The sequence below is a fragment of the Physella acuta genome, unplaced genomic scaffold (genome assembly GCF_028476545.2).
Source record: "Physella acuta isolate Inbredline_101_S28 unplaced genomic scaffold, ASM2847654v3 ptg000255l, whole genome shotgun sequence".
NCBI classification, from domain to species: domain Eukaryota; kingdom Metazoa; phylum Mollusca; class Gastropoda; family Physidae; genus Physella; species Physella acuta.
Genome location: NW_026731774.1, coordinates 247,617 through 266,985, shown reverse-complemented (window position 1 = coordinate 266,985; position 19,369 = coordinate 247,617). Strand labels below are relative to the sequence as shown.

Genomic DNA, 19,369 nt, shown 5'->3' with positions numbered 1-19,369 from the left:
AATAGAATAAAATCTCGTAGACAAATTAATTGCACACCAAGTGAACGCGAAATAAAAAAGCGCATAATAGTGCGCAATATTATTAGTACTTTTAAAATTTACATTAGTTTTTTGAGAAATCGGAAGTAGCGTAAATTACTACTTCCGGTCAACGGAAATTACTCACAATTAAACAGAAGGTAGAGAATTAGATCTTTTACTTACATGTGAAATTTCATTTATCTATCTGAAATAGTACTCAAGTTATAGGCTTTTGAAACATTCAAAGTAGAAAAAGTACCACTTCCGGTTATCGGAAATCGCTCAAAAGTTGATACGGATCTACGATTTTGATATAATACTTATATATGAAATTTCATCAACCTAGCTGTAACGGTACTCAAGTTATCGTGTTTACACACGGACACACACACAGACACACAGACACACACACACACAGACATACGGACAAGATTGCAAAATTATGTTTTTCCGTATCAGTGAGGTGTAAAACGTCGAGATTTGTAAAAATCTCGATTTTTTTTTTTGCACGATTACAATACTTTCTCTATACTACATTTATACGAGAAAGTAAAAAGCAATGTTAGAAAACATAATTTTTGTCGTTATTTTGCGTTTTAGAAAACTGTTTTAATAAAATACAAAAATTTGGAAAAATATTGATGTTTTAAGAAAAATTCAACTGCAATTTTGAGGGGGTTTGTAGTCTGAGGTGTGACGCCTTTTTAGGGATGGGGGTCTGGCTTTTGTGGCGATGTGTGACGGAGGGGAGGGGGGAGGTAAAAATCGTCAAAAAAACGTGACGTCATTTATGGATGACCCCGAAGGTGTATTGTCATCGTGTTGAAATTTACACGACAATTAGGCCTATATATATTTTTAAAGACAAAAATAGAGATGGGGTCCTTTCGAAGAATATTAGAAAGGTGTTCATTCAAAACAACAAAGTTCTCAACACCAGTGACAGATCACAATATGATGGGAAAATGTTACAATAGGATGTAAAAAGGTCACAACGGGATGGGAAAGGTCACAAAGCAAGGCAGGTTGCCCATGAAAGCTGGTACAAGCGTGATATTTCCATGTGGTATGACTCCAGAAAATACCACACAATCGTACACAAGGGAAATCGCCCACTTAGAAACAAATAACAATCTTAGAGAGTCTTTCGCACTTTTGCCGTAGACTTGTATGTACTACCCTTTGAGCTATGAATTGATGCCTAATAATAATGCCCAATAATAAGTATTATATGCTTGTTAGATTAAAATACGTATAGGTCTGTGTGTAGTATTGTGTAAGTACCAAATGTAAGTAGTAGCAAGTAATTAATAGCCTGAAGTTTGATAGTATGTTATTATTGTTATATATAAAATTAGTATTTTCTTCAACAATCTTTGAATATTTTATTACAACAATATAAAAAGAAATAAGCTAGTAAACAGAACAAGAGGTAACTGAATCCACAAAGTTTCAGTTAATTTATTCTTTTATATTTATTTAAGAAAGATAAATGTAAAAAAAAATAAAAACAATGTTTCAATTAGTTTTAAAAAAATAAAGCCTCAACTACATTTCGTTTATATTCCCCTAAAACTCATTCAGCCCTTGTCTTTAATATTTCCATTTCTTGTTTAATATAATCATCATTATGTTTATTTAAGTTGATTTTTACAGCTATTTTGCTTTTTCATGTCTTTCGCTGGCTGCTATATTCTGTCTATCACTAACCACAAGCATAGCATCTTGAATATCATGGGCAGCTATATATTTTTCTTTTAATAATCTTTGACTTTTTCAAGATCATTTTTCCTGCATCATGTTTTGCGAATTATGTACCCCTGCCGTCGCCCTAGATTCAGCGTGATTGTCTTTAACTTCTACCTCTTCAACCTCTGAGTCGTTTGAAGCCATCTTTTCCTTCTTGTGGTCGTAACTATAGTCCTACAATCTATTATACGAACAGTGTTTGGATATCATCAGCAAGAATATAACAAAATAACTTATCACATAGACAGCGAGGCTTGAAAAATGACTTTAATTCTAATTCAGTAAAATGGTGAGAAGAGTGTTGGATACGGCTGAATGAAACACGCCTTAAGTACAAAATAATTAAAAATCAACCACATATTCATTTTTTACAAATGTTTTTGTACTTATTTCCCTTTGTATATTCCTTTCTAGAGTTTAAAACATAGGGTTACATTTGCGTCACTAAAACGTCTTTGAATTACTTATGAAAATCTTATTAAAAAATTATGTGCGCAACACGTTAGTGTTGTATTACAAATTGTGTGGCTCCGGTTGACTTCACGGCCGCCAGAGATTGCTTATATAAATAATAGTGTATTATATTACTATATATAAAGAAACTCATTTATTTTCTACTTTTTATTGCATTAGTACATTAAAGCTTGTTATTAAAACGTTTTTTATATGAATTTTTTCCGTACTTTAATTTTTTTATAATGCAATAGAGTTGCATGACTAAAAACCATTGCGCACCTGATGAACGTGGTGACGCTGTCTAATTGTGCGAAATAGTTTGATGAGACAGCCTACTAATTGGACAAAATTTTAATTAATTCATAAAACATTAATTAGGCAACCAGTTAAGTCAAATTTAATGTCATGTTGCATTGTCTTCGTGTCTTGACCCACGTACCAACTACGACCCGTATCTGTCAGTTAGAAAGGAATGCAATTGTGCTCGGGCGTTTCAATCTAGACAGACTGACCACTGACGAAAGACTGACAAATGACGACAAAGGAAGTGAGTTAAATAAAAGCTTGTAAAAATGCATAAACTCTTTTATGTGCTTTTTAAAGTGATAAAACATCAAATCTACAACATCCGATTTTTATTTTAATAATCATAAGAATTACATCAATTAGAAAGGTGTACTATTTTGTTTAAGCGGTTTTTTTGTTTAACAAAACTTGCATGTATACGTGCAACATTCCTAAGAATGCCGATAAAGTGTGACTTTTTCTTAGTAATATCTTCTCTTCCTTCGTCACGTTCGCCATTAATCTTCATTGATTACTTTAGTTATTTGTTGATTAGTTTAATCTAGTTTTCACTAGCCGCTACATTGTCTCCCCTTGTGCTATTATATTTAAGTCAATTTTATTTTCAAAGACATATTTAACACCTAATTTGATTAGAGAGGGCTGTCTTGAGTAGCTTTAATTAAATGCAATATTTCATCTAAGCACGAAGACGATACATGATTTTAAAATTAAAGCTTATAAATAAGAGCTAGGACTCGCGGAGGCTTAAAACGTCGAGATTTGCAAAAATCTCGATTTTTTTTTTGCCCGATTATAATACTTTCTGCTTAGTATACGGGAAAGTAACAAGGACGGTCTGAAAAGACATAGAGATGTACCGTCAAAATGTGATGTGAAAGAAGCCTTTTATCTTTCGTGAACTGCTGGCAGAATGTTGCCCGAAACAGAAGCCAGAAAGTGAAAGTTCCTTTTTTCATTCTGTTTGCTCATTACCAATAATACATTGCAGTTTTTAAGATCTATTGTGTGTTCCGTAATGCCGTTCAAATGTGAGTTACGATAAAATATAAATGAAAGAGTTGGCACGGCTTCCCCAGTGCAATTCAGCTATAGAATATAAAGATTTTTTTTTTTTTTTGAGAAAATACAAAAACCTACAAAAAAAAATAGGATATGCATGATGTAATTACTAAATGATAATTTATAAAATATCTTTGAGATATTAAAAAATAGAATTAAGTATTGTTTACGTTTATCGGAAATAACTCGAACTGAGAATGCATTCAATTTCGTATGTTCAAATGTAATGAAATAATACTTCCGGAAATGACGCAAACGTTTTCAGGAACTGGCGTTTAAGATCTTGTACTTAAATTTCAAATTTTGTCGTCCACCTAATTGAAACGCTACTTAAGCTATCGGAATTTTGAAAACCGGATATTGAGTAAAATACCACACCTAGATATTGTAGGGCACTTAAAAATCAAGTTACCTAATAATAAGTTCTTATACTTATTACATTTCGTCTACCTAAATAAATGAATAAAGGACGTCTTCCGTTTATCTTAAATCGTTCACAAGATGCTAGAAACCTACGAATAAAATCTAATATAAGGATGTAAAATTTCGTCCACCAAATTTAAATGATACTTTCTGAAAATGCTTTTGAATTACCTGAAAATTAAGTAAGTACTACTTGTTTTTTAACTTAACAGAAATAATCAAAAAGCTGATATAAATTCAGACGAAATTTCGTCAGATAACTTAAACGTTACATAAGTTATCGTGTTTACGCACTTACGCCCTCATACTCAGACACAGAAACAATTTCGAAACTTAATTTTTTCCACTCAGTGAGTGTAAATTTCATTTTTTAACACGATTACAGTATTTCATCTGTGTTTTTGTTTCCAAGAATGTTAAGATGGCCGCTTTTTCCATAATAAGCTAGAGGGTTTATACTAGTATAGAAATTTTAAAAATTTAGGTTAAAACTGTTTCGATAATATATGACTTAAATATTCGAGATATATGTTTTGGTGAGTAGGCCCAATGTGTTTGTTTTCTGTAAAAATAATTTTCATTTTTTCTTCACGTAGTTCTATATTACGTTTTGCTTTCCTTGACTTATGAAATTAAATTTCTAAAATTACTTGTATTTATATTTGCTGGATTATTTTAGTAATTTGTTTTTAATATTACATTAATTTTACAAACTAAATTAGTAGTAATATTTGGTGATAATCAATTATCTTTACTTTTGAAAAGTTTTCATATAACTAAATGTATTACAAAGATATTTTCATAATAGCTATTTTATTAAATATTTTATAATATATTCCAGATATTTTTAAAATTATAGATACTCTGGCAATCTTACTTTAATTACGTTAGGGGCCAAGATGCTAAACTTAATAAAAAATATTACTTAATTTAAGTTGACATTAATATTTTAACTCCTGACCACAATCTATTTGTTTAAGACGAATTTGTGTTGGTAGGAAAAGGGTGGAACAAAAAATTGAAACCGAAAATATGAGATTTAGTCTACACCTCTCTTATTTTCATCTCACCAAAGCTTACGCTAGTAGTGTTAGAGAGCGACCTCGCCAGAATGCCATAGGAACCAGTGCCACTCCATGCACCGTTAAGGTTAAGCATAAACCCATCCTTGCAAGAAAAACACATCCAGCCGGCAGTTTTCCAAATCTTGGCTGCATTCCCAGTAGGAAACGGATCGTGATCATTATCGTATGTGGTGAAATTGGCATTGCTGTGTGCAAAATATATGACTGGACTTGCTGATGAAATTCTCAGTTTATAACAGTTGAGCTCACTTTCCACTTTAAAGTCGGCGAAGTTGAAGGTGTAGTTTTGCCCGTTATATTTGACGTCCACTCTCATGTCGTATCTTGTGACGTTGGTCAGGCAGTGGATGTTTTCATTTCCGAGGTAAAACTCGCCCAGTTCGTAGTCCCCAAACCCGTTCTTGAACTCTGCCCATGTGCGATAAAAATCTAGAGCTCCGGTTATCCGTCTTTGTAATATAATCCAGCCTCCCCCATCACTCTCCGTGTCACACATGACGACCAGACCGTTGAGCAGTCGGATCAACATCCTCGGGCTGGTCTTGTCTGTGATGTCTTTACACGATTTATAACGAGGTAGACTCGTACTGTCTGTGTTGTTTCCAACGTTAATGCTGTGACCTGCAATATATTATACAAACATGAATACTGTCAGGAAGAACTGAAGACCACTTTAGGTAGTGCCTTTTGTGCAGAGGAAAAGAGCGACATCAATGCGGCAATTTTGCTAACAAAAAAAAAATAAAAAATAAAATTAATATAAGCAAAGCGCGTTTATTAAAAATTATGGACCTATTAGCATCGTCTCCCACCCCGGTCATTATTCCTCAACATTACTCTCCTAGTGAAAAAAATAATAAATTTAATAACAAAATTGAATCAGGCGCGTCTGCCGGCGCCCCGACAGGGTTCGGTTTAGCGCCTTGGCTTATCCTCTGAGCATTATAGCACCTACGTTCGTTTTAAAGAGCACCTTGCAATGATGACACGGTGGCACCCGCCATTCAATAATTAAGGGGATATACTCCGATTTTTTCTGTTATTTACAATTTAATATCTAAAGCATTTTGAATACTTTTACCATATTGGTACATGAAAATCAGTATTAACTAGCAAAAAAAAAAAAGGTTGAAAACAATTTTGGTTGTCATAGAAACTAAAAAAAACTCCGCCATTTTGAATTTTTCGGTACTTTTTTTATAAACTAAGGCTTTTTTTTCGCTCTTTTTCTCAGTTTGCAGTTTCTTAACACTAAAAACCTACTACTTTTTTTATTTATCAAACATACTCCCCCCCTCCCTCTCCTCCATATTTTCAGTAATTGTTCTTTATGCAAAACTACAACTTTTGTCACGAGGAAATTGTGATGGCTTTCGTACAGAGTTTCTTCCAGGCATCTCTTCGGGGAGGGGGGTGGGAGGGACAAAGACCCCCCCCCCACCCTCCCGAACGAAATGAAATTTATATAATTTATATAGAAAATATATACTTTTAACAGTGTCCGCCCCCCGAAGAAGGTCTATCCCCCCCCCCCCCCCGAAAATTTCAAGTGCCACCCCCCCCCCCCCCCCCCCGAGAAAAAAGTCTGGAAGAAACACTGCTTTTGTAGAAAAAAGTATATGGTAAATAATATGCATTTTCTGAAAATTTGAATACGATATTTTAGACCTTGTAAAATTCTTACTAGTAGCTATTTCTAGAAGTTGTCGTGACAACAGTTTTAACATATACTGAAATATAAGGAGTTTAAATTTGATTGCTATAAGTGCATCAATAAAAAAGCCTTAGCATGTTTAAATGTACTGAAAAGTTCAAAATGGCGGAGGTTATTTTTTTGGGTTTCCATGACAACCAAAATTGCTTCTGCGCCTTTTTTGCTGTTTAATAATTACTTTTATGTGCCAAACATGGTAAAAGTATTCAAAAGGCTTTAGATTTTAAATTGTAAAAAAAAAATAGAATCAGCGGAGCTTATCCCGCTGCGGTAGTGTAAACAGGGGTCCCTGTGTTCTATATGTTATATATATATATATATATATATATATATATATATATATATATATATATATATATATATATATATATATATATATATATATATATATATATATATATATATATATAATATAAGCTCAATTCTGTATGTAAAAATAAATGTTTGTCGTTGACATACTTCGATGGATTAAAGTGTTAGATAATTACAGTCCTTATGGTCTAAATTTATGAGTTAAAAAATTAATATTGAAAGTTTTGGGAAATAATTTTCATTTATCAAACTAAAAGTAATAATTTTCGGCATGTTCATTAAACACAAATTTTTAAAAAAATATAATCTTTTACAAAAGTTCTTTATTTAGTCCTATAGCACTTACTTCCCTTTGATAAATTAGGAAAACACAATTATTTCCCTTTATAAAACCATTGCATTAGAGGAAAAGAATTTACTTTTTATTACTTTGTTTTGGTGTTTGGGAAAAAAAATAATTACATAATTAGCGGGGATTGATCAAGTGCAAATGGTGTAGGTATTTTACCGATAAGCTTGGAGTATTATAATTGTTCATTAAATTGAAACAGGCGAGTTCGTTTAAGTGAGTGCAAAAGACTATGAATAAGTTGGGGTACTATAGTCGTTTATTAAGCTAAAACAGGTGATTCCGCCCCGGGCGTTTATGTTCGCGTTAGTGTTTTCTTTGTGTTTAGGTGGGTTTGCGTTAGTGGTTGCGTTTTGATTTGGTTCGTTTTTGTTCTTTCTTTTTTCGTTTTTGTTTGTGTTTTTTTCTTTGGGTTTGTATTTGTGTTTTTGGTTGGTTTTGCGTTTGGATTTGGTTTGTTTTCATTTGCTTTTTCGTTTTTTTTTTGTGTGTTGGTATTGGTGTTTGTGGTTGTGGTTGGGTTTGTTGTTAGGTTTTTGTTTTCGTTTGCTTTTTTGTTTGTTTTTTCTTTGTGTTTGTATTGGTGTTTGTGGTTGTGGTTAGGTTTGTTGTTAGGTTTTTGTTTTCGTTTGTATTTGTAATTGTGTTAGCGTTATGTTTGCGTTTTGTTGTTTTGGTTTTGGTTGGTTGAGGTTTGGGTGGGCAATGTCGGGTTTATGATGATTACTAAACACACAGGTAATGGTTTTTAACAGAAAGGTTTTTCACAGAAGCCAGAGCAGGGCCCGGCCGGGACGGCTAGTAAATATATATATATATATATATTGTGACCTACTTAGGTCGAGTCATTTTTATTTTGACATTGTATAATTCCATATATGGAATGATGGTGTAACACCTGGGGTTTTTCCACTGACTTATTAAGGTGTTTGAGACATAGAAATTTTCCATTAAAATCTGATTGAATGATTCTGATCAGATGATTATCCCAACCAATGGCGACATGAGTTGAGGATAACCTCCCCTGTCACAGAAGTCTTTAATTGCACTGCACACTCGCAACACGAGGCAGTTTTTTCTTGACCTGGCAGTCTACGAGGCAGTTTTACCTTGATCAGGCAGCCGTCCATATTGTCCGGCTATAGACTCTGACCATTTGAACGTGAGAGTACTTAAGACCTGTGTGTGCCTTGCTTTCTTCAGTTGATTTAGTCTTCTAGTTTAATATTACTTGTCGCTAAGTAAGTCTTGAAGCTACAGCAGTGTTGTGTGGCCTGTAGCTGTTCTTTAGACAGTGTAGAAATCTGTGATAGTGTTTTTTCCTGCATTTTGTAAGTTGGGTTTTTGATATTTTATACATTAAATATTTTATCTAGTTCATCTTTGTGTTCTGCCACAACTGTGTTCGCTGATTAAAAGGTCGTATGTAGATTGGATGAGTGTTAATTACAATAGTATCACTAGCTTCCCTAGACATTAAATTCGAGCCCTAGTGGGTCGTTGTGTTAAGTGTTCATCCACTTAGGCCGTAAGGCATTTGCACATGACCCCGAAAAAAGAATCCGGGGACGTTCTCCTTCTATTTGGCTGATAGATAGGTTAACGTTACAAAGTGGGAGCTCGCCGAGATTTAATCTGTCGTTCCAGTTGTTGGTTATATCAGTTGAATACTAAGGTTAGTTGGATTTAGTTGTTTTTATATCCAGTAGCGCAGTGTTCTTACAACGCGCGCTCAGGCTAGAGTATCTAGGTCAAATAAGCAGACGTGTCACGTCCTACATTTAGAGGTCAAGTACACGGCCCAACGCTGTGTATTAATTTAAAGAATCTAGGCTTGTTGTGATTTTCAAGTTAGTGTTATGGAGTCTTTTTTGGCTAATCCTACTGTTGAAGATGTAGAAAAGTTGAGTAGAAAAGTTTTGGTTAGTGTTGTTAAGGAATTGAAATTGGATTATTCTGTTACGCAGAAATCAGAGGTGTTGAGAGATAAAATTGTTGTTCATTTCATTAATGAAGGAGTATTTGATGAAGGTTTGTTGGCGGATGTGTTACTCCGCGAGGAGAAAACTCTAGAGAAGGTAGAATTAGAAGCTAGAATTGCTTTAGAGAAGGAGAAAGTTGCTTTAGAGAAGGCTTTAAAAGAAAAGGAGTTTGAAACTAAAATTGCTCTAGAGAAGGAGAAAGTTGCTTTAGAGAAACAGGAGATAGAGGCTAAAATTGCTTTAGATAAGAGGAGGTTGGAATTAGAGTTTGGTCAAGTTAGTGATGTCACTTCTCAGGTAGATCCAAAAAAGTTGTCGGTAGGGCAAGTGATTGCCAAATTTGGGAAATTAGTTCCTAAATTTGATGAAACAGATTTGGTCGTTTTCTTTAACTCGTTTGAGAGTTTAGCGAAGACATGTGAATGGCCCGAAACTTCCATTACTGCCTTATTGAGCTCTGTCCTTACTGGGAAAGCTGCAAAAACATACCAGGCACTCTCTCACGACGTTCAAAATAACTATAGTTTGGTCAAGACTGCCATTTTAAAGGCCTACGCACTGACGCCCGAGGCCTATCGGACAAAATTCCGAACACTCCGCAAGTTACCCACACAATCATATGTGGAATTTCTCTTTGAAAAGGAGAAAATATTCTCAAGGTGGCTACACTCTGAGGAAGTTTCTGAGTTTGAGAAACTCAGGTCACTTATCCTAAGGGAAGAATTCCTAACGTCCCTGCCTGAAGAGATACGACTACACATTCTGGATAACAAGATAACTGACATCCAGAAGGCTGCTGAGTCGGCTGACACATATATGTTGGTGCATAAGAAACCACCAGTGTCAGGAAACCGCCTCAACCCCGTGCTTCCCCTTTTTGGCAGCAATCATCCTGTTGGCCAACATTTGAAGGCATTACAGTCCAGAGAGAAACCAAGATCAACTCTCAATCGTCGAGCAGTATGCCAGTTCTGCAAAAGGTCTGGGCATCTTGTCAAGGACTGTTACAAACGTCTTCAGAATAACAGAGAGGTGGTGCGTACTTCCGCGCACTATGCTCTATCCCCTCAAGCAGCCAGTTCAACTATGAACTCTAGAATTCAAAAGGACTCTAACCCTAAGTGTCCGCAAGAAGGTAGTCAAGTCTCCACACATTATGTGCAGTCACATTTTGACTGTTCTCGCCACCATCCAGTTTCTTCCGAGTCTACCGATCTCGAGAGATCGAGAAAAGTTGACTTTTCATCTTTTATTGCCGAAGCCATCATTAGCAAACCAGGTGATCCGTTGTCTCAGAAGAATATCACCGTTCTAAGAGACACAGGAGCGTCACAATCACTCCTTTTGAAAAGTTCAATGGACATTTCACCAGAGACGAACACCGGAAGGATTTCCATTATCCAGGGAGTAGGGACGAAATCTACTGTCGTCCCTCTACACAAGTTTGCCCTGAAACATCATCTCGTCGAAGGTGAGGTCATTTTAGGTGTGATAGATAGTATTCCTGTCCCAGGAGTACACCTACTTCTAGGGAATGACCTTGCGGGAAGCAAAGTATACCCCTGTACGGTTTCAGACCCTTTGTCAACAGTTCCAGATAATGATAATGAACTGTATCCTGCATGTGCGGTGACAAGAAGCCAGACCAAGCAATTGGCTGACACAACGTCTGAACCACACCCGCCATCATCGTCAAGAAATTCGACTCCCAAACTGGAGTCTATGCTTCCAGAAAACACAAGCTTGGGCTTACCCCTGAGGATATCTCAGGAAGACATCATTAAAGCTCAACAAGTCGACGCGGAACTCAAAGCAACGGTCGAAAAATCTCTATCATCTGACGATGGAGAATATTTCTCCGAGAACGGCCTCTTCTTTCGTCGCGCTATACCAGTGATTGCCTCACCGGCCGAACCATGGTTGGGTAAAAACCAGCTGTGGATCCCTCCACCTTATCGGCATGAAATACTTAAGCTGGCACATGACCATCCAATGTCAGCGCACCCAGGTGTCACTAAAACGACGGCGAAGATCAAAGAACTGTTCTTTTGGCCCAAAATGAGAAAAGATGTGTCGCGTTACTGTAGAAGTTGCACGAACTGTCAGTTGGCCGGAAAGCCAAACCAGACAATTCCTAAGGCCCCTTTGAGTCCGATTCCTGTGTTAGAAGAACCTTTTTCTAAAATCGTCATGGACTGTGTAGGTCCCTTGCCTAAAACCAAGGCGGGCAACGAGTACCTACTTACCTTTATGTGTTCAAGTACCCGTTTTCCCGAGGCGATTCCCTTACGGAACATTAAGGCAAAGACTGTAGTCAGAGCCATGACCCGGTTCTTCACTACCTTTGGATTACCTAGAATCGTGCAAACAGATCAAGGCAGCAACTTCACCAGTCACCATTTTCAGGAAGCGCTAGCCAAGCTAGGCGTTACCCACATCACCAGCTCAGCCTATCACCCTCAGTCTCAAGGCGTACTTGAGAGGTTCCACCAAACCCTCAAAACCATGCTAAGGACATTCGCTAATAGTAACACCCAATGGGATGAGTCTGTTCCTTGGATTATTTTCGCCGCGAGGGACTGTGTCCAGGACTCTTTAGGCTACTCGCCTTTTCAACTTGTGTTTGGACATTCTGTCCGTGGCCCCCTGAAGCTGATACACGAACGTTGGACAGGTACCAGTGATCATCCAGTGGAAAACTTCGACGATTTTCACGTTCGACTGAAAGCCGTGTGCGAAATGGCTCACGAGAACTTAAGAAAGGCCCAAGTTAGAATGAAAGAACTGTATGATAAGAGTTCTTGTAAACGAACATTCAATCCAGGCGACAAAGTTCTTGTGTTAGTGCCTAATCTGAACAATGCGTTATCCTTGAGATATTGTGGACCCTTTACTGTGCATTCAAAATTAAGTGATTTGAACTATGTTGTCAATACGCCCGACAGAAGAAAGAAACAGACAGTGTATCATGTCAACTCACTGAAAAAGTATTATGATAATTGTAACAATTTTCAATCCACAGCTAAAATTACTTTACCTGTATGTTCAAATGTTTCTGATGATGTGATACATGATAAATTGAAACCCCCAAAATTGGTAAATTCTTCCTTTTTAGATAATTTGAATGTCCACCTTATGCATTTGTCCACAGAGGAAAGCCATAGATTGTCTCAGTTATTTGAGACATTTCCCTCTATTTTTGGGGATGTCCCCAAAGAAGCGAAAGTACCACCTCATGATGTAGACGTTGGTGACGCAAAACCCATTAAACAACACCCCTATAGAGTTAACCCGGAAAAAGCTGCTTTGATAAAAGATGAAATTGATTATATGCTCAAGAATGATATCATTGAGCCCAGTTTCAGCAACTGGAGTTCCCCATGTCTCCTAGCAGGGGCGTAGCGAGGGGGGGGGGTGCGGACCGCACCGGGTGACACCATTTAGGGGGGTGACACCAAGGCAAAAAATAGCAAAATATATAGAGAAAAACTCGAGGGGGGGGTGCAAATCGAAAGTTTGAGGGGGGGTGCAAATCGAAAACTCGAGGGGGGGGTGCAAATCGAAAGTTTGAGGGGGGGGGTGCAAATCGAAAACTTGAAACTTTGTCCCTGGGAAGGGTCTCTATGCCTCTGGGGGGGTGACACCATTAAGTGCCGCACCGGGTGACACCCGACCTCGCTACGCCACTGTCTCCTAGTCCCGAAAGACGGTGGATCTTTCAGGTTTGTGACCGACTTTAGGAAGGTGAATGCGCTCTCCAAAGCTGATTCCTATCCCTTACCTCGGATAGAGGACGTTATTGATAAAGTTGGTCAAGCTAAGATAATTTCCAAAATTGATTTACTTTCAGGATACTGGCAAATCCCCTTATCTGACCGTGCAAAAGAAATATCTGCTTTTGTAACCCCTAATGGTTTTTATAGATACAAACGTATGCCCTTTGGTATGCGAAATGCTGGTCAAACTTTCCAGAGGGTCATTAACTCTGTCATTGCTGACATAGACCAATGTGAGGCCTACATAGATGATATAGTTGTATTTTCTAATACTTTTGAAGAACATATTGTTCAATTGACTAACCTTTTTAGAAAATTATCTGAAGTTAATTTTACTGTAAACTTACATAAAAGTGATTTCTGTAAAGCTTCAATTACCTATTTGGGTTATCAAGTGGGAACGAACCAAGTTCGGCCCATTGAAGCTAAAGTAGATGCTATTGTAAGGTTACCACCTCCCAAAAATTGTAAAGAGATCAAAAAGTTCCTTGGGATGGCTGGTTACTATAGGCGGTTCTGTCAAAACTTTTCAGCTATTGCTGAACCTCTTACTGCATTATTGAAAAAGGGTGTTGAATTTGAATGGTCCAATAAATGTCAAGAAGCTTTTTTAACCATTAAGTCATTTTTATCAAATGCTCCTGTTATGGCTGCACCAAATTTTAGCAAGCCCTTTAAACTTGCCATTGATGCTAGCAACTTAGCCATTGGCTCAGTCCTATTTCAAGAAGACAACATGGGAATTGACCATCCCATTGCCTTTTTTTCCAGGAAGTTAAATGAGAACCAAAAGAATTATTCTACTATTGAAAAAGAAGCTTTAGCTTTGGTTTTATCATTACAACATTTTGAAGTCTATGTCTCTTCTTCAACCAATCCAGTCAGAGTGTTTTCTGACCATGATCCCCTGAAATTTACCTCTAAGTTAGGACAGACAAATCAAAAAATATTGAGATGGTGCTTATATTTCCAAAATTTTAATCTGGAAATTTCACACATTAAGGGTAGTGATAATGTTGTGGCTGATTGTTTGTCAAGGATGTAAAATCTTGTTACACACATTGATCATGTGACACGCTTTGTGGTTCATTAGGACCATAAACAGGTTTTGTTTGAGTGTCACTCATATGAAAATGAGTGGTGTGAGTTAGAATTTTTCAAAATTCAAATCCTGTTGAATATTTTGTTTATTTTCAGGTGAACCTTAATTAAAGGTGGTTTTTGATTATATGTAATCTTTTATAATAATATGTCTCATATGGCTCCATTGATATTGTAGCTAGTCATTGAAATAAAGGTCTTACCCTGGCGGGTTTACCACTTTTAATATCCACATGGAAATATTGTAATACCCTTTTTTGAGGGATTTTGATGTATAATTACTTTTTGAAGGGTTACTCCCCTTTCACCAATTGTAAAAGTTGGAGTTACTTCCCTTTTATGTTCAGGGATATTTTCATCTGGTATTATGATTTTGATTGCCTACATTTGTAAAACATTTTTGTTATTTCATTGCCAGATTGGTTCCCTATGTATGTTTTTGTGGAACCTATCTGTCACTTCCAAAAAGGGAGGGGATGTGACCTACTTAGGTCGAGTCATTTTTATTTTGACATTGTATAATTCCTTATATGGAATGATGGTGTAACACCTGGGGTTTTTCCACTGACTTATTAAGGTGTTTGAGACATAGAAATTTTCCATTAAAATCTGATTGAATGATTCTGATCAGATGATTATCCCAACCAATGGCGACATGAGTTGAGGATAACCTCCCCTGTCACAGAAGTCTTTAATTGCACTGCACACTCGCAACACGAGGCAGTTTTTTCTTGACCTGGCAGTCTACGAGGCAGTTTTACCTTGATCAGGCAGCCGTCCATATTGTCCGGCTATAGACTCTGACCATTTGAACGTGAGAGTACTTAAGACCTGTGTGTGCCTTGCTTTCTTCAGTTGATTTAGTCTTCTAGTTTAATATTACTTGTCGCTAAGTAAGTCTTGAAGCTACAGCAGTGTTGTGTGGCCTGTAGCTGTTCTTTAGACAGTGTAGAAATCTGTGATAGTGTTTTTTCCTGCATTTTGTAAGTTGGGTTTTTGATATTTTATACATTAAATATTTTATCTAGTTCATCTTTGTGTTCTGCCACAACTGTGTTCGCTGATTAAAAGGTCGTATGTAGATTGGATGAGTGTTAATTACAATAGTATCACTAGCTTCCCTAGACATTAAATTCGAGCCCTAGTGGGTCGTTGTGTTAAGTGTTCATCCACTTAGGCCGTAAGGCATTTGCACATGACCCCGAAAAAAGAATCCGGGGACGTTCTCCTTCTATTTGGCTGATAGATAGGTTAACGTTACAATATATATATATATATATATATATATATATATATATAAAGATAGAGAAAGAGAAAGAGAAAATACATATTAATGCCGTTTTCTCTCACCAACACAGGCGTATTTGTCACAAGGTGTCAGGTCACCGTTTGGCTGAAGCGTGACGTTGGCCCTGGTGTCACAAAAGTTCCCGCCCACAGAGTAGATCTGCTCGTTCCTGACAGTCGTGTTGGCTGGCACCAGCCAGTAGCCTGGAGGTTGGAATTGAAATTTGCATCCTCTTATAATTATGACAACTTCTCATTCTTATGAGGAAAAAATAATGAATGTTGCTTTGAGACCATCATACTTAGAATTACTTTTAGTAATAGAAGAGTGTTTTTTAATCTCTTTAAGAGATAGCGTTAGATGTAATGTTAATGCTAATGCTGTAATATGTGTTTGAGTATGCGCGTCTGCTCGTGGTTGTATGTGTATGTAAATATAAGCTTACCCAAAGAGCAAATATTCTGCTCGCTATTGAAACTGAAATGATTGCAGGTGAAGTTGTACAACTTGCATTGAATTGCGCATAATATCGGTGAGTCCATAGAGAATTGTTCTTGAAATTTGAGTATCATAAAGTCTTTTGTGTCGAAGGTTGTGTACTCAAACTCTCTGACCTCCACGGCTACGGAAATGGCTGGTGTGTGAAGTAAACATAGGGTTAGATTTGTGATAAAATTAAAAGATTAGTAGGACACGTTTTTAAAAATGAGTAATTTACTGGTGCTTTCTATTTGACAAATGTCTTTTGGCAGAGCGTAAGCACCTACAATATCTCGCATTAGAACTTAGTAATTTACAGATGGCTCTAAAGATAAAAACTTTTGCACAAAGGTCGTTTGTCCGTTTTATGCACAGAGAAATATAAAATAACAATACTATTTTAAAAAAACAATGTACCGCCTCTAAAATAGTTATACAAACCTACTGTTTTCGAAGAAGAGTCTATTCAGATAATAACTTTTTTATTTAAAAAAAACTGGCGTAAACAAGGACCAGCTATTATATCAATCGTGATTTCATTTTCAACCACCTTTCCCGTTCTTGTCCAAATCAGAGAGACTCAGAGACGTCTTGCTGATCCTAACTCGTGACTTTCATGCTAGCAATCGAAAGCTCTAACAACCGATCAATCCGTCTTTAAATATGTTTAATCGAATACCCTCCCGCCTTCGACACAGTAGTGTACTAGTTTTTATCGCCCAATGAGACAAAATTACTACGGACATGGCTGATAAGGTTTTGTATTTTCTCCTCCCCCCTGTAGAAACAAAACTTTGGTTAAAAGTAAAAGCTCCAGAACAACATGGGCGATATTTTATGTTGAATCTTTGTTAAGGTATAAAATATTGACAAATATTGGATGTCGAGATTTCAGTTATGACGTAGCCGTACATTAAGCACGATAACCTTATAGAATAAAGTGTAAAAAAAAGGCAATGGTTGCCGTAATTTTTTAAAAATATTTTATGTATAATGTTATTTAAACTCGAATAATAAACAACGATAATTCAAATAAAATTGACATTAATAAGATAGGGTAGTTATACTTACTATAAATTAGCCACTGAAGAAATAAGCAAACGACAAAAGCTTTGGTCACCATTTTAACTGGTGTAATCACCGTAGCTCTGGCGCTATGCTAAAGCTACGAGCATAAAAAATATTCAACACGACAAAATAACAACACCGTTATAACGTTGTGTTTAACTCACTCTGCGCAGCAACATTCGACACAATGGGACGCTGGTTTCGTCCTGCAGCCTCAAAAAACGTTGTTGTAATTTATTATTCACTGATTTTAAATAATCCTGATATTGTTATGGAAATTTAATCTCAGAACCGCAACACGTCTGAATACATCAATAGATTTTCGAACTTTCTTTACTGGTTGTTTGCGAAATAGTCTCGTGCGCATGCGTGAAAGCCGAGTAAAGTAGTCTGGGTGAGCTGTATCCAAATATTTTATGACTTTTAATATCACCAAACAACAACATTAACAATAATTCATAGTATTAATTCCTTAAACTACTTCTACTATTGCTACTATTGTAATTTGAAATGCGAAAATCATCAAGAAAAAAGTGTTTAATTTAAATTACAAACATAACATACACATTTTTATGTCGAGGTTTTAACCCAAGCTTTTGGATGAGCAATTTGATTTATTTATTGATTATCAGGATCAGTATTACTCTCAGAATTAAATTCAAGAAATTACTACAATTACCCTAACACCCATTTTTAAAAGATTTCATTTTCATGTTTTAGCAATGGACACTGTATTATACAAATCCCCCTCAAAATAAAAGGCAAATGCAGTTTATTTAGGAACAGATACTTGGAATTAAAATAGCGTTTTCGTTTGTATTAGAAAGATGGTCGGATCTGTGTTGTTTTTTGTAAAGAACAAAGTATATGGTTGAGGCCCTATATACAAGGAGTATAATGGACTAGACAAATACAAGTCATAGCGAAAAGAGCTTATGCTTAAAGTTATAAATTTGCTATTATTTGTTTTACAGTCCTAGATCAAACATTCAGCATCCATTCCATTACACCCCACCCCCGCCCTCAACCTCTCGATGTAAATCAAACCTAGCCCCAACCTTCCAGGCTCACCTTTTTGCGACTAATTGTTTGGGATCAAATTTTCAAAACAAAAAAAAACATGTTGCGGGAACAATTGTTGTTTGATTTTTTTAAAAAGGTGACGTGAAGGGGTGGGTTGCAAAATTATATGTTCAGCAGTATGGTCATACATTGGTGTCGACAAACCACGTCAATGCGATCTTTCAACGAAAAGATCCATGTCATGATAATGCTGTGTTGGTTTCTCGTTTTGGCGAAACTGTATAGAATTATTCCAGCAGTTTTAATATTCTTCCATAAGCCGAAATAGTTCTCTTTATTCTGCTTATCAAATATGTATTGGGTACAACCAATCTAACCATCTTCATCATTATCATTCATGTGGACCCCTTGTCGAGCATAGGGACGCAAACACAACTCTCGCCATCGGACTCTGTTCTGGGAGATTCCTCCAAGCTGGGCCCACGACATTCCGGCTGCTTTTGCTACTCCTACAGCTAACCTTTCCCAAGTTTTGTTTTGGCCCACCTACTTTATTGTTTCTTTGGGGAGTACAATCTAATGCATGTCTGGTGATGTTGCTTGTTGATTTACGCAACCAGTCTAGCCACTAGGTAAAATGAAAACAATATTTATGTAAAACAAACAATGCTCTTTCAAGCTAAGATTTGACATCAAAGACACGTTCTTGAATAAAAATCTGCATGTGTATTCGCAGCGGAAATGTGTTGTTAACTGAGCTGGCACAATGCCAGTAATGTTTTGAAATTTATTTAAACAAATTGTGATCGCGGACTCATTACATGGTGAGATTGATGTTTAGAAAATCTCTTACCCTCATATTACGTTATACATTTTTTGAATGCATCCCTTCCTAAATTACCTACCCCTTAGTTTAAGTTATACATTTGCATAAACCGCAACCCTTCGTAAATTACCAACCTCTTATAACACGTTATACATCTTCTTAAACCAGAACACCTCGCAGGCTAAGTTAAAGCACTAAGAAATACACGGAATTCTATTACAGTTTAAGTTACAGTTATACAGTAGGCAGAGAATTAGATATTTTACTTACAAGTGGAATTTTATTTATCTATCTGAAATAGTGCTCAAGTTATAGACTTTTGAAAAATTGAAAGTAGAAAAAGTTCCA

At 36.4% G+C, this 19,369-nt stretch overlaps 1 protein-coding gene across 1 annotated transcript; it reads right to left on the bottom strand.

The window, feature by feature from the left end:
• Positions 1-5,061: 5,061 nt before the first annotated feature.
• On the bottom strand, positions 5,062-18,684 carry LOC131938696 (ficolin-2-like). The gene is made up of 3 exons (XM_059296826.1): positions 18,573-18,684; positions 15,687-15,827; positions 5,062-5,723 (listed from the first exon to the last, which is right to left on the bottom strand). Exons 1-3 carry the CDS (start codon positions 18,682-18,684, stop codon positions 5,062-5,064), a joined length of 915 nt encoding a protein of 304 aa, XP_059152809.1.
• Between the last annotated feature and the right edge of the window lie 685 nt (positions 18,685-19,369).